General features: G+C 51.8%; 1 protein-coding gene across 4 annotated transcripts in view; it reads right to left on the reverse strand.

Annotated features, from left to right (window-relative positions):
* TUB (TUB bipartite transcription factor) overlaps positions 1-24055 on the reverse strand; it is an 85133-nt gene that overhangs the window by 13593 nt on the left and 47485 nt on the right. Inside the window, exon 1 of one of the 4 annotated variants that reach the window (XM_060605921.3) lies at positions 7707-8113. The exons of 2 other annotated variants lie outside the window; for them this stretch is intronic. In XM_060605921.3, coding sequence (XP_060461904.1) covers positions 7707-7744 — 38 coding nt within the window. In that variant the 5' untranslated portion in view covers positions 7745-8113. Of the gene's footprint in view, positions 1-1365; positions 1638-7706; positions 8114-24055 lie in introns of those variants that run through there. One more of the 4 variants, XM_060605922.3, reaches the window with a different exon arrangement.

The raw sequence follows: 24055 nt of genomic DNA on the forward strand, positions 1-24055 counted from the left end.
GGGGCCCTGCCAGGTCTGAGAGGCTACATCTCTGCCACTGGTCTCTCCACCTAAGTCAGTGGTCTGACTGAATAACACCAAGGCAAAGCGTCTGCTCCCACAGACTTCAACAGGTCAGTCCACAAACACCACTGTCTACCCTGGGCTGCTGCACGAGCAATGCATATTCAATTATAACTTGCCAGATACAGATGGAGACTGCAGTCTGGACTCCATGTGGCACCTGGCTGACAGAAGCGACCGGGCCTGAAATCCACCCATGCTCTGCTTGCCAAGCTCTGTGCCTGGGTGCACACGGGGCGGCCTGTAATCTCAGTCACGTGCCAGTGGCCTGGTTACAGGCACCCGTGTCACCTCTGCCAGACTGCCGGCTCCAGCAGGCAGCAGGAGAGGCGGTCTCATGGCTTGCTGGGATGATGCAAGTCGCTCGTACTTTCACAGGGCAGGGCAGGGGGCACTCATCTGGGTCATCCTGGCACTGGGCTTGCTGAGCAGGGCAATGAAGATGCCTCCCATGGTGCTGACACTAAAATCTAGGGTCATTTAGAAAAGGGGACATTCAGGGGCACCTGGGTGGCTCAGTCAGTTGAGAGTCCGACTTTGGCTCAGGTCATGATCTCACAGTTTGTGGGTTCGAGCCCTGCGTCGGGCTCTGTGCTGACAGCTCAGAGCCTGGAGCCTGTTTCAGATTCTGTGTCTCCCTCTCTCTCTGCCCCTCTCCTGTTCATGCTCTGTCTCTGTCTCAAGAATAAACATTAAAAAAAAAATTTTTTTTTTAAAGAAAAGGGGACATCCATCTGAGAGTTAAGCTGACATTAGCAAAGCCACCTCCAGAACTGCTGGGTCACACTGGCAGCCGGATGGACAAAAGGTGGCTCCAGCCATGGTGGCCTTGCTGCCCAGTGCCTCTAATGTCCTTATCCGTGCAGGAGGGTACATTCCTACCCCAGGCTACTGTCCACTGCCACGGTCATTCTATAGTCACACCCAGGTAAGGAAGCTGCCTTGCTCTTCCTCTGGCCCCATCTCCTTTCCCTGATGGAGGAGAAAGATGAAGAGCTGCAGGCTTTAGCAGCTTTAGCAACAGTGATAAGATTATAAGCAGAATGGACTTCACCACCGGAGACGGACGGATGAACAGAAAGATGGATGAACTAGGGGTAGGCTTCTGAAGAGATTCCAGAAACTCGGCCTGGAGGTGCCTAGAGAGCCATCCACCATGCCTGTTGGAGCAGCCGTGGGGGCGGGGGGCGGGTACATGCAGGCTGGGGGCGGCAGTTGGGAGAAGCAACTTGTGCCCGGTGAGTCACAACGTGCCTGGCTGAGCAAGACCCACCCAGGAGGGCCGGCAATTAATGCACCTACATGGAGTGGCTCCGACAGCAGGCAGCAGCAGGTACAGTGAACAAGCTCCTGGCACAGCACTGTTTCTAGGAAAGCCACAAAGGCACGAGGCGAACCACGGTCCCCCAGCAGGGATAGGCTTGCACTGCCTAGCCGCAATGTATCCGGGGCACATGACACCCGTCCCTGGTGGATAACGGAATCCCCGCAAACCCCAGCTGCTGAGGAGCACAATGACAACAAGGATGGCTGTCTCCAGGGAGTCAAGGAAACCCCTCTCACCTCCTCAGCAGGCCCGGGCCCCACCCCTCCAGACAGCCCTGCCTCTCAGCTCCCGCTTCAGCACCTTCCTTTCTCACCGACACTGCCTCTGATGGGCACTATTCTAGGCAGCATTAAATGATAACCACAGAGGAGACAGTAATGGCTTTTTAACAATTTGGGCTCCAATTATGGAACCACTGCCAAGCCCAGGCTGCCAGCTGCAGCCCCGCCAGGAGCCTCGGACAGGAGACAGGACACTGATGGATGGGGCCTCCAGCTGACCCTGGTGGCTCCTTCATTACAGGCTTCTCCTGCTGGGGACGAGACCAGGGAGACCCAGGAAAGCACCATAAAATTGCTATGGGCACTGGGGCCTGACTTGGCAATCCAGGACTGCTGGGGAAATTACCCCAGAGTCAATCCCTCACCTCACCCTTGCTTTTAAAACAAGAGACGTAAGTGATGCTAATCATCAGCCATGCAAATGAGGACCATGAGCCACACTGGCTCATGAGGGTCAGAGAAACCCAGGCTGTGGTGTCCATCAATCCATCCACTCTGCCCAGGACCAACAAGGTGGCCCCTTCACCTTCCAAGGAGAGCCCCTCCATACCCTCTTGCTTCCCTCCGAGATGCCCAACAGATATCTGGAGAGAAAACCGTGCTTGACAACAAATGAGAGTGGGGGCACTTCTCCCATGGGATGGAAGGGCCAGACAGGAACAACACATTTAGGAAGCCGGTTCCCTGCCTCTCATCTCAGACGCCACCCTACATGCTCAGCTGACCCACCAGAGCTGACCAGAGGCCTGGGGGCCAGGCTACCCAGGGACAGGCCCATACTCCATGGCCAATTCACTCTCCCCTTTTACTCCCTCATTCCTTCCACTCAATCACAGTGGAAACTGCCCCTGTCGGACCCAGGGAATCAGGGAAATGGCCTACCAGAGGAGGAAAGACCACCCAGGGGGCCAGGCCACAACCCCTGTACCCAATGCCAGACTCCCCTACCCCCACCCCGGCACATTCAGATCTGTGCTTTCGTTGCTTAGTGGCTGCTTGGAACATCATGGAAACAGTACAGCTGGGAACAGAGGGAGCCCCAGAAGGAAGAAGAGTCCCAGCCTCCCCGGATGGACCCTCTCCGTTCCAACCGCTGATTCCCAAACTTAGCAGGTGCGTTAAAACTGCTATGGGCACGAGGGCCTGACTTGGTAATTCAGAACTGCTGGGGAAATTACCCCAGAGTCAATCCCTCACCGCACTCTCTCTTTTAAAACAAGAAACGTAGGTGATTCTAATGCTCAGCCATGCAAATGAGGACCATGAGCCACAGCTGGTGCTCTCTAAAGAACAAAAAAGAAATTGGAGAGTTGCTGGAAGTATGCAAATGCAGCCTTATGTTCAGATGGGGGAAGAAATTATAGCCTGCAGATCAACGAGTCTTATGTAGGCCCCAGGTTAAGATCACGGGACAGGCCAAGTGAGCAGCTAGAAGACCCAGTGACCACCAGGAGCAAGCCCAGGCCACTGGCAAGTCAGGGCACATGCCCCCAGACCTATCAGGGAAAACGGGAGGACGGCACAGCCAGGCTTCCACACGGACTCGAAGGGACCAGTGATGGTCACCCACGGGCACGACAAAGCCACGTGAGTGGCATGCTTCTCCAGTAAGACAGACACTCAAAGATCTTTGCAACAATAGGGCATGCCATAGTCAGAGAAGGTTTCTAGCATCCTGCTTGCCCTGGTTGGCATGTTTACTGATGACCTAAAGACAAGGCAGGCCTCTCAGCAGACTTCAAATGACGCAAAGTAGAAGCGATACTAAACTGTTCATTAAGACAGTAGGGCTTCAGGGGCACGTGGGTGGCCCAGGTCATGATCTTACAGATCCTGGGGCTCTGTGCTGACAGCTCAGGCCCTGGAACCTGCTTCGGATTATGTCTCTCTCTCTCTCAAAAATAAACATTAAAAAAATTTTTTTTTTCTTTTTAAAAAGACAGTAGGACTTCAGAAGACACTGGAGAGCTAACAGAGTCTAACTAACAGAAACCTAACAGGAGAAGGTCATGTCTCACATGTGGGTCCCCGAACCTAGGTCTTCCCAACACAGGCAGAATGGGGGAGACAGGGCTTGACATCAGCCTGATGAGACTTCAGGGTTCTGTTTACAGAGGCCTCAAGGTGACTAGTCGTTGAGCCAAAGCCATTCCCCGAAAGGGGAGGCTTTGTGAGGACTCAAGGTCAGCCACGGCCCCGGGCCAGGAAGTAACAGCCTCCCTCCACTGCTGTGGGACAGGCCACACCCCGCAGGCTGCAGGTGCCTCTAGGCCTGTGCTGGAGGAGGGAAGAGACCAATCTGAGTGTACCAACAGGATGCCTGCTCCCCAAGTCCACTCTTACACCCCTGTGTTTCCTTCTCCTTCTGCCCTAAGCAACATCAGGAAGACTTCCCAGGGGGGTTTGGGCGGGGAGTGGAGAGAGATTCTGCTCCTCGCTCCTGCTGCCACAGGCGAAGCAGCAGTCCACAGCATCCAGGGCGCCCCGAGGCTCCCCACACAGGCAGAACTGAAAGAGTCAGGTCTTGCTTGGTCAGCGGCCATTCCACTCTCCAGAAAGCATAGTGAGGAAGTGGTGAGAGGACCCCAAAAAGAGCCAAGAGGAGGGAACACCCAGAGGCATGCTGAGGCTCACCCCAAGGAAGAACTTTCTACTGGTCATAGCCATCTGATGGCAGGCTACTGCACAGAGCATTCGCACTGAGGACTGGACAGCAAGGGCCCTTCCAGCCGAGCTTCTCATTCTCTAACCTAGGCCCACACTCTTCCAGAAGTATTCCTTTTTCTGAGAGGGGAGTACTACATCCCTCGGGTGTGCTGACAACCTGGGTGTGGAGCCAGGAAAGCCGGGAAGTCCTAAAAGCTATCTGGGGATGCCTCTTTGATTCAAAGCAGCAGGCATCTTGTCTATGCTGGCTCATGCCAGGCACACAGCCAAGAACCAGATGAGGTCCCTGCTCTCCAGGAGTTCAGGGCCTGGCTGGGGACACACCAGACAACGGCCGCACGACCATGCGGACAGAGCACTGAGTACAGGGGCTGGCCAGCACGCCCCACTCTGAATACTCCACCTGCAGCTCATCGAAGGCTGTGAAGTCAGGAATGAAGGGCATTTAATACTCAAGAACAACATAGACGGACAGAAAATGGCAGAAGTGGAAATTATTAGTAGTAATAACAGAAACATATCAAAAGGCAAAACGCTCTTCTAATTGTTCAACTTTATAAACTAAATGGCTCCCTTCTGAGTCAGAATGTGAGATTAATCCGTAATCATTGTAAACTGGGCCACAATTACCCTTAAGAAGATTATCACCAACTGGCGTCGCTTAGAAGAAAATGAGCCAGGCCTAGGGAACGCAGGTGCAACCATCACAGAGGGAATAAAACCCCCACCAGGAGAGCTAATAAGAAATCGACCGGCTTCTCTCCCCCAAACCAAATAACACATTCCAGTTCTGACATGCTGTGACATCAGGGGGAAGCCTCATACCAAAGCGCGTGCACACGTGTCCATCCCCCTCATCTGCAAGTAAACTGCCTTGCCAGTCTTCTGCCCCAGTTTTCTGTGATCACACAGGCATGTGGCTTTAACTGCAATCAGCAGCCCAGTTAACCCAAGGAGGCAATTTGCATCTCCTCCTCTCAGCCCAGGCCTCCCCATTCTGGAAGTCTACACCCAAAGTCCAGTGCCGTCCCAGGCTCGGTGCACGCTCAGAAAGACCCCAACAAGGCACGAGAGATTCGGGCAACTTCTGACTATAGCCTGCTCCCAGCTTGAGACCCACCCTCTTGGCCACAGAGCAAAAAGGCAGGGGTGACAGAGCAATGGGACAGCAAGCAGGCAGGGCCACAAGGGTGCCAAGCTGCTCCTCAGGGGTAGTCTGCCAGGGTGATAAGATTCTGTGCTCCAGGTGCAGTGTGCGGGCCCAAGAAGGGGATGGGCAATGGAGTGGTTGGACCTGGGCTGGAATAAGTGCCAACTCACTCCTTGAAGGATGCCAGTGCCCTGGGGATTGCTGGAGGACAATGCCACTTCCCAGAGACAACCCCACTTCTCCAGGGCCCCCTTTCCTAGGGGCAGGATTAAGTCTCCCCTATTTGAGACAGACTTTCTCTAAGACCTATGCACTTACTCTATGCATTGCTTTGGTCTTTGGTCTTTGGTCTTTGGCTCTTGGGAGAGGCTTCCTTGAACCACGATCTGGCCCAGCCCCCAGTCGGCCAGACCCTAACCACACCGTCGTGTCTGTAAGTGCTGTCCCTTCCCTCCCTCCGAAGTTAGTCTGTGGCCACCACCTGCCACCTGCTCCTCCATACTCGTACTCCCACAGCACTGGAGGCCACTCAGCCCACAGGCACTACCCCAGGCACCTCTGCTGGGTGGCTAGAAAAGGTTAAGGATACTCCTTGTGGCTGCACCCCCTCAGTACAGGTGTGTCAAGAAAGCCAGGATGTTCCAGAAACTACCTGTGCCCCTAGCCTGGATGCCCAGTGTAGGGTAGCAGCTCTTCTGAGTCAGCAAAGCCCCAGTTTCCTGATAGAAATATCTCCCTGATATATGGGAGACTCTGAGGTGTGACTGCATTAGGTCTACAGGAAATCCTAGGAGTGACTTGTGTATGTGTGCACGTGGGTATGTCGGTGGGAGGAGCACCCACAAATTCTAACTTGGGAAACCCTAAAGCCCCCAAAGGAGCTGAGATTAGAGACAACAGTTCTTAAGAGAAACCCTGAATCCCCAGGCCAGTTGACAGGTGCTCGTTTGCAGAAGGATCTGCTTTTAACAAGCCTCAGGCGGCTTCAGCTGGTTTCCATTTTGGATGCTGTCTGGACAGACTATAGAAGAGCTCGGTCAGAAGTATTTCCTATCAGTGACTGGACTCAGGTCCGTCCCTCCCCAAGAGCTGGCTGCTACAAGGCGGGTCCTGAGGGTCTGTTCCTACAACCCACGGGCCTGTGCACCTAAGCAGACACTAACATAGTGGACCCTAGCAGTCCAGCACCTATTTTACACACATGCCTCTCTGGGAGGCCTAGAGACAGCCCCGTAGCCCATGGCAACCAGGAGCCAATAGGTGGCCAAGGATCTGGCGCTGCCATGACGATGAGATCTATTCCAGTGGTAAGGGAGAGAATGGAGTGCATGGGGGAAAGGCCTGCACCTGTGTGAAACCCCCCACACTCCTTCCCCACCCGGACCTCCACACAAGTAGCAAAGCCCAGCTGTCCTTGGGACAGACCAGAGTCTGGGAACACAGGGTGGCTGTGCTTTCTGTGTTTTCATGAGTGTTCTTATGCATGTAAAGGCAGTTCTATGTATTGTGAGTTGGTGTGCGTCCAGGTATGGACCTGTTAGCAAATGGATTTCTGAGTCTCTGAAAGATAGGAGTAGTATCTGTGAGTGGGTAGCAGGTGTCAGGTATCGTCCCATACAGGATGTGTATGTGCACAGATAGTAGTACACCCGTGTGAGCCAAAGAATCAGTGTGTGGGGAGACGTACAGGGTGCATGTGTATATGAGCAGCCGGTGATCTTGGTTCAGAATAACTGTCTCCAGGAATTCATGCTTTGAGTGTGTGAACCGACCAACAGGAGCATCTTTGGCTGGATGCACTCACGGAAGGTGCATGCCTGCAGCTTGTACGGGGGGGTCTGTCCACGGCTACACTGGCATGTGACCCGGTGCGCTGGGCCTAGGAGGGGGCTTAGAGCAGTGCGCTCCTTCCCCAGGCGGCCACATGGCGCTGCCGGACCGAACCAGGGCCCACACAGGCCCAGAGCTCTGGACCCTTTCAGCAACCCCGGCGGACGGGAGATGAAGCAGGGCAGCCAGGTTCAGTCCGCCCGGGGCCCAAAGTTGGGATAGGAAGGCCCAGCGCCTCCAGCCCGCGCCCGCAGTGTTGGATGGGATGGATATGGGAGCCCTGCGCCCCGGGTCGGGGTGGAGGGCGCCCTCGCCCTCAGCGCTGGAGGGTAGTGGGCCGGGCCCGCGTCCCGGAGCCGAAGGGGAGGTGGGACGGGCTCCCGCGTACCTGTAGGGAATCCAGTCGGAATGCGGCTTGGAAGTCATGTCTCCCGGGGGCGGGGCGGCGGCTGCGGCTCTGGAAGCCGGGGCCCGCGGGGGCCGGCGCGGGGACCCTGCTCAGCTGCCGGGCCGCCCCGGGCCGCATCCTCCCGGGCCGGGGCGCTGGGCCCCTCCGAGGCCCGCGCTGCACGCCAGGGCCCCGGCCGCGGGCTCGGCGAGCGGCTGCCTGCGCGGCGCGACGGGCGAAGCGGCGGAGTGCGCGGGGCCGCGGCGGGCGGGCGGACCGGCGTGCGCGCGCGTAGAGGCGGGAGAGGCCGGCCCCCACGGCCCGGCGCTGCTAAAGGGGCTCGGTCCCGCGCCGACCGCCGGAGTGCTGCGTGGCGGCCCGCCCCCTCCCCCCTCGCCCCGCCCCGCCCCCCGGCGGAGACCCCACCCCCGGGCCGGCGCTGGCGTTGCGAACGCCCCCGCCCCCGCGCCTTCCCGGGAGCCGCGGGGCTCCAGCTCCACACACGTGACCGCGCCCGCGCCCACCCGAGGCTAAGACCAAAGCCGCTGGGCGGGTCCCTAGACCTCCGAGCGTCAGTTTCTTCCTCTGTGAAGCCGAGATAATTCTAACTCCTACCTGCCTGCCTAGCATACCTATCTCCGCTAAGAGATGGGAACCGCTGCTCAGATCGGGGGTGGGAAGAGGGATGGGGGAGGGGAGGGGATCCTTCGGTGCCGGAAAGGATTGAGGTCTGGAACAGAAGAGGTCCCAGGGAACCCGCTGGTCCAAACTCTAGAGGCTGGCCTTCCCTTCTTGGCCCCTTCCACTTCCCCACCCTCCCCACCCCCTCACAGGTCCCCGGGGAACCTCTGGTTTTCTGTGAAGGAGCTGCTTCCTAGCAGCAGTAGTCTTTCCCCTCTAAGCTATAGCAGTCAAGGAGAACATAAACCGTCTATTGCATTCCCAACCCTTATGAATTTATATTATTTAAGCTACACAACAGCCTTGAGAGGCAAGTGTTTTATTTCTATTTCTGGAGAATAAAGCCTCAATAGTGCTAAGATGCCCAAGGACAGAAAGCTACAAAGCGATGGAGCTGAAATAGAACCAGGGTCTCTGTCCTCCAAAGCTCTTTCTAGGGGATACACTTAAAAGGAGGCAAAAACTTATTAACAAAGGTCATCTTAAAGTCTCTGAGTGCTGAGGAAGTCTTGGCTGTGACTCACACCAACTTTAAAGCAAGCCGTGGCATGATGAGGTGAAGGCTAGTGAATCCACAGCCCGCTGACAGAAGCAGGGAAGCGAGGACAGGTGATCTGGCAGCGGTCTGCTGAGGGGCACTTTCTTCCCACTACATGTGGGTGTCCTCATGTGCGCCCTGGATTCAGCAGCGCACACACCCCGGTAACCATGCCAGAAGAGGGTCTGTGTGGTGACTCCACCACACCGGGGAGAGGGGGCGGGGTGTCGGAGGTGGAGAGTATGAGAAGAACCAGCTCCGCTGAAGGAGGGCCCCATCCTGCTGCCCTAGGTCCACGGCCAGGATTTCCCATCCCAGGACTCTCCCAGGCTTTCCTCCTGGCGGCCTTGCCCATCAACTATAAAAACAATAACCAAATGTGTGGAGCATTTGCTGAGCTCCAGGTGCTATCTCTACACTGTAACTGATTTCATCCTCACAACCACCCCAGGAGGGAGATGCTATTATCATACCCATTTTATAGCAGAAGAAACTGGGGCACACAGAAGGCAAAGATCTTGCCCAAAGCCATAGAGCTATTCAACGGTGAAGCTAGGATTCACACACAGCAGTCTGGGTCCACAGCCCTTGCCTTTCGCCTCCTTCCTCCCTATCACCGTTCGTGCAGTGCACATGGATGCACACCCAGCCTCTTTCTTCTGGTTTCTGGAGCGCACGACAGGTTAGATCCATCTCTGTCTGGTACAGCATTGACACTCTCTGAAGGCTGTGACCTCTGATTATTTATCAACCTCCAAGAGCTATCCCTGTCACAGGGGACAGAGGGCAGACAAAAGAAATCACCTCAGAGTGAGTGCAAGGGGGCAGAAAGCAGGGCTGTTTCCCTGCCTGCTGGGACATTTGGCATAGGCCTCGGTTCCGCTGATCAGGCTCCCAGGAAGGTCAGCAGAAAGGGACTGGTCCTTGCCTTGGAGGCCAAACAAAGCACTACCCTGAGGGCCTCTGTCCTGTAGGACTGGAGGACGGAGCCCTGCCCAGCAACAAGAGGCTGGTCCCACCATCCAGACCATGTTCCCCAAACTTCCATCAGCAGCTGCCACTTTGGTGATGACTAGAGCCTAGAAGATTTTCCCTTCAAGAATTTGAGGCTGCTTTCCTCCATTCCCAAATTATCTGACACCTTAAAGCAATCAAAATCAAGTTGGAAGATCTCAGGAGCCTGAAGTAATTGAATCTATTAAATAGATACTGTAGATTCTGTCCTAAGGGAGTAAAATCTGGAGGCAGAGTGAGGTGCAGAAATAAGACAGCTCCCCATGTCCTATAGAGGCTGTGTGTGCCCATGGGATGTGTGGGAGCCAGTGGGACTGTGCCATGTACGTATGAGTGTGCGGGAGAGAGACAGAGTGTGTGTGTGTGTGTGGTAAGGTGTCCCTGCATCTGAATGGGTCTGCACAAGAATGTTTGTTGGATGGTGTGTTGATGTGTGTGCATGGGGAGGATCTAAGTGTGTGCTTCTGTGAGTTAAAAGGGGTATGTGAGAGTTCACACTCAACTGAGAACTGCCAATGGGTTTTCCTGCTCAAATAGCTCCCCTGGTTGACATTTTATGTGTATGCCCTTGGCTTCCATCGAAAAGCCACTCCAGAAAGCCACATGAGGAATACTGTACTAGGCCATGGTTAAAATACAACTGCTATACAATGACCCTTGAGAAAGGGCCTAAGCTTTTCAAATTTAGCCCGCGGAACAAGGTGATCTCTATCGAAATGCTGCCATGTAGCAACCCCCAACGGCCTCCTCACCACTGTCCAAATCCTGCAAGGGTGAGATATTTTCTGTGAATTTAAATTCTCCTTGTTGCCTTTCAGGCATTCTCAGACAGGGCCATGGTTTGTGAGGGGAGTGAAAGAGTTTAGCCCCAAGGAGACCCTTATATCTGCCACCCCAGCCGAAGGACCCCAGTGCAAGCTGCTCTCAGCGACACTCATTCAGCCAGGGAAGAAAGTTAGCACCTTCTTCTGGCACTTTGCTACTTCCATGTGAAGTCTTAAATTTTCTGTTTCTAATTTAACAGTTTTATTGAGTGTGGCTCACCTCTAATCAATTTTAGAAACAAAGGGATATGAATAATAAGTGAATACCTATTTAGATTGGGCACTAAGTCCCAAGGTGCCCTGCGTAGTAGCTTGGTGTTGCATCCTTGCAGGGTGAGGAAGGCAATTCGAATCAATCATATATCGACTGGACCCGACCGGGCTCGCAGGTCCACGCAGGGCTTGGGCAGGTGTCAGGCTGGTCCAGTGCTGCTCTTGGGGAGCATTCCATCTGGCAGGAGGGACTGAAAGCACCAAGGTGCTGGGGTTACAGTACAGGTGTACAAAGTACTGGGGGCACAGAGGAGGGGCAGCCAGTGGTACCAGAGGGAGGGGAAGTCAGGTTAGGACAAATCTGTCCTGAGAGTGAAAAAGATGACATTGGAATCGGGCCTTGAAGGATTCTGAGAGACTAATAAGAAAGGAAGGGGGAAGCTTACCAGTTACTGAGATTTTACAACTGGCCCAGTGCTGTGCTGGTCTCTGACCAAAGGGCATTCCAGACAGAGAAGATGACGTGAGCGAAGGCATCAGGATATGAGAATATGTGACCGATGCACTTGAAAACCAAAATGCAAACCCGTGTGGTGGCATGGAGGGTAGCTGTTCCACGTGGCAGGAGAAGGGCCTAGAAAGTTAAGGTAGGGCCAGATCCCCTGGCACCCTAGACACCAGACTGAGGAGTGTGGATTTTATTCTAGAGCTAATGAGGCATCACTGAGGGTTTGAAGCCAAGAGTAACCTTCCCAGATGTACTTTTAGAAAGACAACTGGGAGCAAAATGGCGGACAGAGGGAGACAAGGCCAGAGGTATTGGCAAATGCTAGCGGGCTATTTGGAAAGTCCAGGACAGAAATGAGCGGACGCTAGACCAGAGCCCAGTGTCTTTTCAAAGCCATTGGGTAGACATCATGGCAAAACGGTAGCATATGTGGACAGCCGGACAGTGCCCACTGCCCCATTTCTCCACGATTAAAGTGAGGCAGATAGGCTTACTGACATATTTGAAAAAATGCAGCGTAAGTACTAGAAGAATTAAAAGCAAAATGTGTAGGGGTGCCTGGGTGGCTCAGTCAGTTAAGCGTCTGACTCTTTGATTTCGGCTCCAGTCATGATCTCAGTCTGTGAGTTCAAGCCCCACATTGAGCTCATGCTGAAAGTGTGGAGCTTGCTTGGGATTCTCTCTCTCTTTCCCTCTCTCTCTGCCCCTACTCCACCCACCTGTACTCCCTCTCTCTCTCTCTCTCTCAAAATAAATAAACTTTGAAAAAATAAAAACAATACGTATATTTTTCCAAATAACTGCAGAAGATAATAGCAAATTAAAATCACGACCAACATCACCACAACCAGCACAGTCCACAGGAAAAATAAAGCATAAAACAAGGTAATAGGGATAAAGTCAAAAGGAATAGTGATGAAATGAACGTAAGTGGGGAGCCTGTGAGCTGGGGTCACACGAGACCATCACTTGTTGAGTACATGCTATGTGCCTGGCCCTTCTCCACATGTTCCATAAAAAGCAAATAAGGGCAGTAGGTAATGATGAAATGCAACTCTCCAGTCGAGGCTCCGCGTTAACAGATACCACATACCAAAGTGAGGTGGGATAGCCCCAAATGGGACTTGGAAGAGAGGCAGTGAAAACCTGGGTCTGTGACCAGGTGCCCATCACCTGCCTCTAATACATAAAAAAATATGCCAGTCTGCAAAAAATGTTGCTGGAGGTCTAGGAGGAATTTTAGAAGGAGCCTCGGGGTCCAGCGGACTCTCAGTGGGAGCACAGCAGGGTACATGGCCTTTGCCTCAAGTCCAGGGAGTGGGGCTTGGAGACCCCCCGCCCCCAGGATGGCTTCATATGTGGCCATAATTGTCCTGAGGCCATGGGGCACAGGCAACTGATTCACGCCTACAAATCCAGAGAGCAGGTGGGGGGTGGCTGCCCTGATGGCCAAGAGGGCTCTGCTGACTCAGGGTCAGGTTTGTGGGCAAAGGATATGTGAGTATTTCGGGGGGCCCACGCGGGTCCCAGCAAGAGGACCAGATGTGGTTGTCTTAGATCCCAGTCAAGAGGACCCCCCCCCCCTTGTGGGAGGAGGTGACAGTGGGCAGAGCGGACAGGCCCGGGCTTCCCAGGGCCTGAGAAAGGAACCAGAGTGTCCTATGGAGGATAGAGAGCAAGCATCACTCACATCGAGGAAGCTGTGCTTACGGAGACACCCCAAACGATGGAATGGTCTCCAAGAACCTCAAAAGGCACTCACGTGAGAGAGAGGAGGAAGAATTTTCCTGCCCCTCTCCTCTCTTCTTCCCCTCCTTCCCTTCACTTTAGACCCTAGAAAGAGTCAGAGCTGCAAACTGGACCCTCTCCTGCAGGCAGCTGGCTTTCAGCAGATCATGATGGGTAACTCCGCAATTTAAGATTTGCTTATTGCAATAGACAGGACATATTAATTATTCACAGGACAACTTTTGGTTCCCTGAAAGTGGCCAGAGAAGTCATGGGACTTACCCTCAATAATTTCATCTAGGTTTGCGGGGGGGCGGGAGGGGGGAGCAGCCCCATAGAATAAAATTAAAGAGACCGTGGGAGACAAAAATAAAGTTTGCTTTATGATGACGTCTCATGAGTCATGCCTATTCACACACATGGTTCCTCTCATTGAATCCTAACAACACTATGAGGTAGGTACTATTATTATCCCCATTTTACAGGTGAAGAAACAGGAGGTTACATAACCTGCTCAAAGTCACACAGACAATAAGTGGGAGAGTTCAAATTCAAGCTCAGGCACCAGAGAGTTCTAGAGCCACAGGCTTAACTGCAATCCTCTAGAGAAAACCAAATGATGAGAGCCTTAGCCCTTTGACTCATTAATTCCTGTTCTAGAAATCTAGCCAGGGGAAATATGCAACGGAATCAAAAGTTTGTGTGGTAGGGTCACCTCCCTAAGGAAAGAAGAAAAAAAAAAAACCTCAAGGCAACCTGACTATTCATGTATGTGACAACATTCCTCACAACCTTGTAACATGAGACCACTTAATCAGACTGCATATTTGTGTGTTACCATATATGGGAGACAAAAAAATAGAAAATGTATAAAAAACTATGCCACGTGGCATTCAGGGCTCAGTTCTTCGGGGACGAACCCAACTGAGTGGTGTCGGCACGAATAAAGTTGCTCCCTGGAAAGAAAAGCCTTGGTGTCACGACTCTGTGCAAGAATCCTGCTACATTTATGTACAGATAGTCATGACAGCTTTATTTCTAATAGGAGAAATTGGCAGGAGTTGGGGGTACAAAATGTCTATCAGTTGGGACTCGGTTAAGTAAAGAATTCTGTGTTCACAGGAGGGATCATTAAGCACCCTTTATGGGGAGTTTTTAACGACAGAGGAACAGGTTTATGGGATGGGATCCGCTATTGCAGGAAATAATGTCCTATAAAGAAGTTCCACGTGCTGGCACACACATGAATGGTCTCATAAAAAGTTGCCCGGGGTGAGAGAGACACAGTCTAGTGCCATCAGCTAGGCCACCCTAGGACCACAACCTTTTGACACGTGGCTCCTCTTTCCAGGTGCTGGGTTTCCTATAAGGTCTGGGTTTCAGCTCCCATGAGCGCCTAGTAACCCCTAAAGAGCACAGAAAATACCCCTGCCCCCGTTGGGGGAAATGAACAGTAAATAAATACTGTCAGTGCACCATGGATGTCATAAACAAATAAATAATATTTTAAAAGCTGTGCAGTTGAAATATCCTTAGTCACCTAGTGGAGTATGATATAGCAGCAAGATGACACCCAGGTGACCACACTCTAAGCATGCAGGCACAAGAAACGCCTGCAATTTGGGGCCAGGTTGTTTATCTTGCAGGGGCACAGGGGATGTGCGGGAAGGATGCTGGATCTTAATACCTGCTCGGTCCCCAGTTCCCTGGCTCTGCCCTGAGAATGGAGAGAGTTTCCTGCTCAGAGGGCCCCGGACTGGGGCTGGGGGCCGGGAGACCCATCTTGGGAAAACTGTCACTCCCAGACAAGTTCTCCTGCCCACTTTCTGACAGGGCTTCTGAGCCCTGCTCTCCAGGGAGCAGGAACTGAAGTTATAAACACAAAAAGGCTTCTGAGGAGGAGCGTCCAGGCCCCTGAGCTCAGCCTGCCCAAGGGGTTTGTTTTACTGGCATTATTGGATTTGCAGATAAGCAACAAGGAATTAAGCTGATCAGGAAGAGAGGGACACAGTTCTCATTTGTTCATAATGCAGGATTTATCTAGCAGAGCCCTCTCCTTTGTCAAACAGAGAGCCAGTGCCTTCATATCCTCCAGCAAAGAACATTTTATATTGTAACCTTTCAGAAAAGCCTATGAGTGTGCGTTTTTGACCTGTTATTCTTTCTCACCTAAGAAAACCATGGTTATTTAAAATGTGAAATGCATTTTAAACAATCCTACTCTGAATTCATAAACCAATCTCTCTAGCAAGAGGAATCAGACCCTGAAATGCAATTTAAACAATTTGCAAAGCATCTTACTTCCAATACAGCAACATTTCACTCCATGGCCTTCCCTTTTGCTGCAGATGGTTCACAAATATCAGACTAGAGCCACCAGGTTACTGAAGAAGCAGTGTCCTGAAAGGCAGTGCTATGGGACTGGAGTCAATAGTTTTACCTCTATGGCTCAGTTTTCCCATCTCTGAAATGGGGATAAAAGTTCCAAGACCTATAATAGTAGCGAGTATAGAGGAAAGAACACCTTAAGTTCCAGTGCTGGCTCTGTGCTGTGTGACCTTGAGTGAGTATGTAGCCTCTCTGTGCCTCATGAAAATCAGTGGGTAGAACCATTTTGAAGGCTACCTTCCGGTACTAAATTTCTCTGATATTTTGACTTTACAGGAGGACTGGTAGCAGACAAAGGGTTATGCTCTACTCTGAAATAAGGATTAAAGTCTTATATTTTATAGAAGAAAGTGAACATATGCTAGACTTAGGAGAGCTAAACTCTTGTCCTCTCTGTAGTGCTAACTCACTGGGTAGCTAGGGACCACGGGCCCAGACTTGCCTCAGTTTCTTCATCTGTTAAGTGCATGTCTTATACTGCACAGGGTGTGTGAGGCTGAACTGAGAGGAGTGTGAGCCTGTGACCGCTGGGTCGAAAGTCCAAAGCACCATGAAGAGGTGCCAACAGTTAGTAATTAGAGCTCCTGCTTGCTGAGCCCTCACCTGGGACTGGCACTGTGCTAAGTGTTACTGTATTCTCTTACTGATGCTCACAGCAACCCCGAGGGGCCACCGGGCCCTCAGAACAGCGAGGATTTACTCAGTCCAGGCCAAAGAACTATGCCTCAGGGCCCGTGCCAGGCTTTGCTGAGGATGAGAACAGGAAGTCCCAGAGGCGGCTGCTTTGCCCGGGCCGCCTACCCCCCCCCTCCCCCCCCCCCCCCCCCCCCCCCCCCCCCCGGCACTGCCCAGCTCTGGTGCAGGGAGGAGGCCATGTGTAGCCCCTTCCAGGCGATGAGGGGAAGTCTGGAGAGCTGGTGGCATTGGGCGGGGCAGGATCCATTGCTGCCTTTCTCCAACTCCAGGCTGCTTCGGATCTCTCTCTTCATCTCTCCCTGATTCCTAGTCCCCACCACAGCCTACCTTCCTGCACGTCTCCTCTGCAGGCACCACCCTCCCTGCTGCCAGAGAGCCTGCGCCTTCCTGATCCTGCCACATTGAGGCTGGCAGGGAGCGGGGCCCTGGAGACAGGGGTTCCACTCAGCAGCACGAGGCCCTGGATTCTGACCTGGTCATTGTACGTCATCGTTTTTGGAGTTTTTTTGTTTTGTTTTTTTTTACAGTTGACTTTTTAAAATTGTATTTGAGAGAAAGAGAGAGAGTGAGGGAGGGAAGGGCAAAGAGAGAGAATCCTAAGCAGACTCCTGTCAACACAGAGCCCGACACAAGGTTGACCCCACAAACTATGAGATCACGACCTAAGCCGAAGTTGAATGCTTAACCGACTGAGCCACCAAGGCACCCTTACAGTTGACTCTTGAACAATGGGGGGTTAGGGGCATTGACCTTCCACACAGGCAAAGGTTCACATATAACTTTTGATTCCCCCCAAAACTTAACTGCTAATAGCTTACTGTTGAGCCTTACTGATAAGGAGTCAATGCATGTTTTGTATGTTATATGTATTATATACTGTATTCTTACAATAAACTAGAGAAAAAAGATGTCAAGAAAATCATATACGTTTGCATTATTACACATGACATTTACAGTACTATACTATATCCGAAAAAAATCTGTGTATGACTAGACCCACACAGGTCAAACTCATGCTGTTTCAAGGGTCAATTGTATACCCTGGATTCTGACCTGGTCATCGTAGGTTAGTCGGCCCTGTCCTGGCTCTCACATTTGTAGGGCTTCAGGTGTCTCTCTGAAGACAAGCTGGGCCTGCCCTCCAAATGAACTTCAGAGGTCTCCATTCCCCAGTGGGCAGGACCCTGAGAGGTGCCCAATCACACACCCAGTCACCCTCTGCTCTGCCCCAGCCTCCTGACCACCTGCTCCAAAATCCCCCAGGTCTCTATAATGTGTCCCAGCTCCCCATACCCACACCTCAGCCCGTCTGGTTTTCATGAGCTATTGGTACCCATTTCTCTGGCTCCACCAACCTGTCCTCAGATTTGCCCCACCCCCACCTCTTGGCTGTGACACACTGCGGGATCCTCCTCTGGCCCCCCACCAGGACAGACACTTGCTGCTCCCTCAGTAGCACTGAAGATGCCACTAATGTCTTGGATGTTGGGAAACCGGAGTTCCAGGGCTCAGTCCCTGGCCTCCTATGACACCAGACAAGTCCCGTCCCAGTTTTCTTGGCCTCAATGTATCAATTTGTGAGATTAATGTCCGGGGCCTTCAATATCACTAGAGTTCCATTATCTAGGGCCCCAACAGTCAATTTATATGAAAAGGACACACATTTCCAATTGCCCTTGGAGAGTAGAGAACACTCAGATCAGGCTCACCTTGATCTCGTACCCCCCGAGCCAAAGGTATGATGAGCAGACACCTATCCCTTATCCAGTCACATGCCCAGAAGACACACGGACGGTGCAGAATGCACCCTGGCAAGTGAGTCCGATTTCCCTCCCTCCCCATGAAAATAAGTAGGGGTGAAGTGTGCATGTGAACAACCCAGTGGAAAAGTGAACATCCATGTCCCAGAGAAACTCCAAATGGCCACGAACGTGTGGTAGAATGGGTACTTGATATCTCCCCCATCCTGATATCCAATCCATCACCAGGTCCCGCTGATATTAAGTACTAAGTATCTCTTTAGCTGGTCCCCTTCTCACCACCACCAATGCCACCACCATCATCCAAACTACTTTGTCTGTGGATGGGACAAGCTGTGGTGCTTCAGAGTGGACCCTGGAGCCGGGTCTGCTGGTTCCAGACCAGGCTGAACCACCAACTACCTGCGTGCCTGGGAACTTGATAGTTAATATATATGAGCCACCGCAAACAGCGCCTGGCACATAGTGAGGAGACGTGTGACTTAGCTGTTGTTACATAATGCTGTGCACCCCCTTTCCCTCTGGCCGCCCTGCAGTCTGTTCTCACATGGCAGCAAGAGTGATCTTTTCACCGAGCAAATCTGCCATTGCACCTGCTGCTTAAAATCCTTACTGACTTCCTTGCTCACAGACCAAAAATTTTAAAGTGTTACCAGGCTGATCATGCTTCTGTTCCCCATACTGGCTTGCTTCCAGACAAGCCAAGCTCATGCTCTTTCCAGGCCTGCAGGTGCCATCTCCTTGGTCTGGAATCTACCTCTCACCCCACTGCTCCCGGGCCCTGGGCCCTGTTGCTGAGCCCAAGGTTGTGGTTATGTATTTTTTAAAAGTTCCTGAGGGCAACACTGATGAATAGTCATTAGTCTACTATATTAGAAAGGAGGAGTCATAATTTATGTTATGACAAGTGATATGCTGTATGGGGATCCTGAAAAAACATAAGGGGATCATCGAGAAAATCTCTAGAATCAGAAAGTTCAATAGAGTTGCCAGATAAGAAGACAAAAAGGGGCACCTGGGTGGCTCAGTCAGTTAAGCATCTGACTTTGGCTCCAGTAATGATCTCATGGTTTGTGAGTTCAAGCCCCTCAACGGACTCTCTGCTGTCAGCACACAGCCCGCTTCAGATCTCTCTCTGCCCCTCCCCCTCTTGCACTGTCTCTCTGTCTCTCTCAAAATAAATAAACTTTAAAAAAATACATAAAAAATAAAAGCCAATAACATTTCTGTTATCATTACAAAATAATAAAGTTTAACAGAATGATAATGAAGATGAGATAATGAAGACAAGACTGTGTGTAAAGGGTTTTAAAACAATATTGATGAGACTTATTTGTGATTCATATGAAGAAAATGACAAAATAATGGAGATTCTCAGTATATTCCTATGTGATTAGAAAACCATTTTAAAGACAGTACTTCTTCCTAAATTACATTTCATTTAGTTCCAAGCAAAATACCAAGGGGATTCTGGAACTTGATAAGGTGCAGGGATTTCTTAAGGTTCCCTTGGATGGTGATCTAAAGAAAGGTGGCTGAACAAGCTGGTTTGTGAACGTGGGCTCTATGATAAGAAAGCCAAGGGACCCCCCCACCCCGCCTTGACTTGCTAATGTCACTCAACGGTGTTTCTAAATTTTGTCTCACAAAGCAGTTGGGTCGGTGATATAATTAGGTGTCCACTCTGTACCTCAACTGAGTGTTTTTAGCAGTAACAGGCTCTTAAGAGGAAAGGTAACAGCCCTTTGGGAGAGTGGGCAGTGAGAGGCAGAGCCTCATACCAAAGCAAAAGGATCGAGGGGTGCAGACAGACTCATCAGGAAGTCAGGCCCGGGCCCGGGGAGGTGGGGATGTGGCCAGAGACAGCGGTGCATGTGCAGAGCTCCCGTGAGCCAGGCCCGCTCCCTAGACTTCCCCACTACACAAGAGGCTGCCCAAGGGGTCCTAGTCTCAGGAAAAGCCACAGTCCCAGGATAGCAGAACAGGGGACGATGGTGAGGGGAGGGGGGTAGTCAGAGAGCTGGTGCCACTACTTCCTTGCTTGCCTGTTTCACCCAGTCAAGGGGCCTCTTCCATTTTCAGAGACATGAGCTAAGAGTGCTCAATACAGGGGCACCGGGGTGGCTCAGTCAGTTAAGTGTCCGACTTCAGCTCACGGTTTGTAAATTTGAGCCTCTCATTGGGCTCTGTGCTGACAGCTTGGAGCCTGCTTGGGATTCTGTCTCTCCCTCTCTCTCTGCCCTTCCCCTACTTTCTCTCTCTCTCTCTCTCTCTCTCTCTCTCTCCTCTCTCTCTCCCTCTCTCTCAAATTAAATCATTAAACTTAAAAAAAAAAAAAGAGTGCTCAATTCAGGGGCATCTGGGTGGTGCAGTCAGTTAAGCATCTGACTTCAGCTCAGGTCATGATCTCATGGTTTGTAGTTTGAGCCCCGCGTCTGGCTCTCTGCTTTGGCGTGGAGCCCACTTTGCATCCTCCCTCTCCCTCTCTCTCTGCCCCCTCCCACAAAAATAAATAAACATTTAAAAAATTATTAAAGTGTGCTCAATTCAACTGACCTATGTCAATACTCCAGATTAGGGCAGCCTGGGATAAAGTAGTCACTGCCCTTAATTCCTCTAGAAAACCCAGGTGAAGATATTCTGGAAGCCAAAACAAAAGTAGGTAAGAAAACAAAGAAATTCTGATAATGACAGTTAACGAGAGGAGGACCAGTTCCACTAGATAGTAAAATACATGCTAAAGCTACCACGACTCAAACTGTGTGGTGATAGACACAGATCACACAGCAAACTTCAAGGGAAGAAAATAAGTAACCCAGAAACACACCCCATTCTCCCCAAGAACTTAATTTAAACGCCAGTTACCCGAAAAAGGACACTCAATAAGATAATGAGAACGCCCAGTGGTGACAACAAAGGGGTGAATGTGCACGCAGTTATCTGGAAAGCTGGGAGGACGCTGCCGCTCTAAGGAGACGGGTAACTGCTGTTACTACGGCAGGTGGCTGATGTAGAGAAAGAGCAAAGAGAAAATACAGCAGCTCAGCAACACAGCCAGGACTCTGGCTCAGAGGCCGGGCTCTGAATGCTGCCAGCTTCCAGGGCTTGCCCCCTTTCTGGGCCTCAGTCCAACGTTGCAAAGATAAAGGATTAACGCAGATGACCTCTACTGGCCCTTCCAGCTCAGCCATTCTGGGACCTGACAAGGTGGGAATCATTCCCATTTCTGGTTTCTGCAGAAGGACTCGATGGGAGAACAGAAAGATGTCTGGCCCTTTCCTGACCCAAATCACCAAGTGACGCCATAGGCTGGCTCTGTTCATTCAGCGTTGGGGCTCACTCGGCACCCAGCCTGTCGGTCACCAGGACCCAGAGATGAATGAGACACGGCGCCAGTGTGTGAAGCCCACAGGGCAGTGGAGGACACGGCCCGGGTGGACGCAGACACAACAGAGGATAATCCCAGGTGGACAGAAGTCGGAGGTCTGGGCCAGTGAAGGTCCAGAGCTGTGGGGGCGCAGGGGAGAGGGCGGTGGGGTCTGGCCGGGGTGGGGGGTATCAGGCATGGCTTTGCAGCAGAGGTGGCATTTGAGGCTGCATTGAAGTTATGTTTGGTTTGTTTTTTTGTTTTTAAGAATGTATTCTTTTTATTTTATTTTTTTATGGTAGGGAGAAAGAGAACAAGCAGGGAAGGGGGCAGAGGGAGGGAGATGGAGAGGGAAAGGGAGAGGGAGAGGGAGAGGGAGAGGGAGAGGGTGAGGGAGAGGGTGAGGGTGAGGGAGAGGGAGAGGGAGAGGGAGAGGGAGAGGGAGAGGGAGAGGGAGAGGGAGAGGGAGAGAGAGAAACTCCCAAGCAAGGTCCATACACACTCAGTGAGAAGCCTGACACGGGGCTCAAACTCATGAACCGTGAGATCATGACCTGAGCTGAAACTAGGAGTCGGACCCTCAACCAACTGAGCCACACCCACATGCCCCCAGACTGAAGTTTAATATAAAGGTAAAGGGGGAGACACAGGAGGCAGGAGGGTGTTGAGGTGGGTGGTGTGGCTGGAACCCGTGAGCAGGAACTGAGGGGGAGGATAAAGGGGAGGTTATTTGGGGCCAGGCTGAGTGCTTGGCCTTGAATCTCTTACCAATGGGAAACCCCAGGGGTTGCTAGCACTGGGGACATGACATCGTCTAGCTCTGTGAGGGAGAAGTTCACAGCAGCCCTTGGAGCAGGGATCCGGGAGCGGGCTCACCACTCCAGAGTGGCCTGGCCCGTGGCAGAGAAGGGGGCGGGGGGGGGGGGGGGGAGGGTCCAGGTGAGCCCGCGGGACCAAGGCAGGATTACACAGGGGTAGGAAAATCACAGCCTTTGGAGACAATTTCTGAGGCCAGATTGCATGGGCTTTTTTCCTGGCCCTATACTAACGGCGTCTTGGTCTATTTATTTAACCATCCTGGCCTCAGTTTTCTCATCTGCAAATAATGGGAACTATTTCTTAGGCATGTCAGGAGATTAAATGATTTTATAGAGAAAGACAAATATCGTATGAGTGAACTCATATGTGGAATTTAAAATACAAAACAGATGAACATAAGGGAAGGGAAGCAAAAATAAGATAAAAACAGGGAGGGGGACAAACCACGCGAGACTCTTAAATACCGAGACCGAACTGAGGGCTGCTGGAGGGGTTGTGGGTAGGGGGATGGGCTAAATGGGCAAGGGGCATTAGGGAGGACACTTGTTGGGATGAGCACTGGGGGTTATATGTAGGTGATGCATCACTAACCTCTATTCCTGAAATCATTATTACACTATATGGTAACTAACTTGGATGTAAATTTTTAAAAATTAATGTAAAAAAAAGAAAGCCTTCAGAATTATGCTGACGTAGTAAGCGCTCTGTAAGAGGTGATGCCCTGATAATGGTGATGATTAGGGGACAGCTGCATATCTGAGATGGGGCTGGAGTGCATGGGGACCCTCTCCAGGAATGTGGTGGGAGGAGCAGGTTTGAGTCCCTGTTTGGATGTACTAGGTTCCAGCACCTATAGGACACGGAGCTTAGTGTGGGGGGGGGGGGGTCAGAAGATGGAAATTCAGGGAGTCGTGGGGGAAGGTGCAGACTGAGAGCTGGGGAGGGCTGACGGCAGAGGTTTGAGTTTGTAACTGTGGAAACAAGAAGAATCGGAGCTCCCTGAGGGCAGGCATCTTCCCTGTTTTGCTCCCCGCTGTATCCCCTGTACCTGGGATAGTGCCTGGAACAAGGTAGAAGATTGATAAAAAGTTGCTGAGTGAATAAGTGAGCGTAACTGTTCCAGTCACCCACTCCAAATTTTAGGCACAGAGTGATAACAGGAGCTAGCATGTATTAGACACCTACTATGTGCTAGGCACTATGCTAAAAAGCTGCATGTGCAAGGTCTCATTTAATCTTTATGGCAGCCCTACAGAGAAGGTTCCCATTTTACACATCAGGAAACAGGTTCCAGAAGGTGATACAACTTGCCCAAGTTCTGGCACAGCTAGTAAGGAGCAGAGCAGGGTCCAAACCCAGGGCCATGTGATCCCTGTAGGTGCTCTCCTTGACACGGGTGAGCAAGAAGGAATCTGGGGAGAAAAGAGTTCGCTGACAATCCCACTGTGCTAGAGCCCCAGTGCTCAGTAAAGAATGAGTGTTACTGATCTTGTTGGTGGAGGAAGGAGCCAGAAGCAGGAGCTGAAGAAGAAGGACCTAGTTAGTGTCAGACTTACACACCAGTGTCTTCCTGGAACCAGATGCTGGGCGAATGGGGAGCAGATGAGGAAGTGGGAGAAGAGATTGCTGGGGTTCCAGGTTCAGAATGGACGTCAGCAACACAGTGAGAGCAAGGAGGCCCACCTTTCCACGGGGATAGCTGTGCACAGGTGTGTACAGGTGTGCACATGCTGTCAGGGGATCCAGGGAGCCCACAAGATCCTGGGTCTTCCCAGGAGGTGGAGACAGGAGGCCATTTGCAAGGTGCATGTCT

The sequence above is a fragment of the Panthera onca genome, chromosome D1 (genome assembly GCF_046562875.1).
Source record: "Panthera onca isolate mPanOnc1 chromosome D1, mPanOnc1 haplotype 2, whole genome shotgun sequence".
NCBI lineage: Eukaryota > Metazoa > Chordata > Mammalia > Carnivora > Felidae > Panthera > Panthera onca.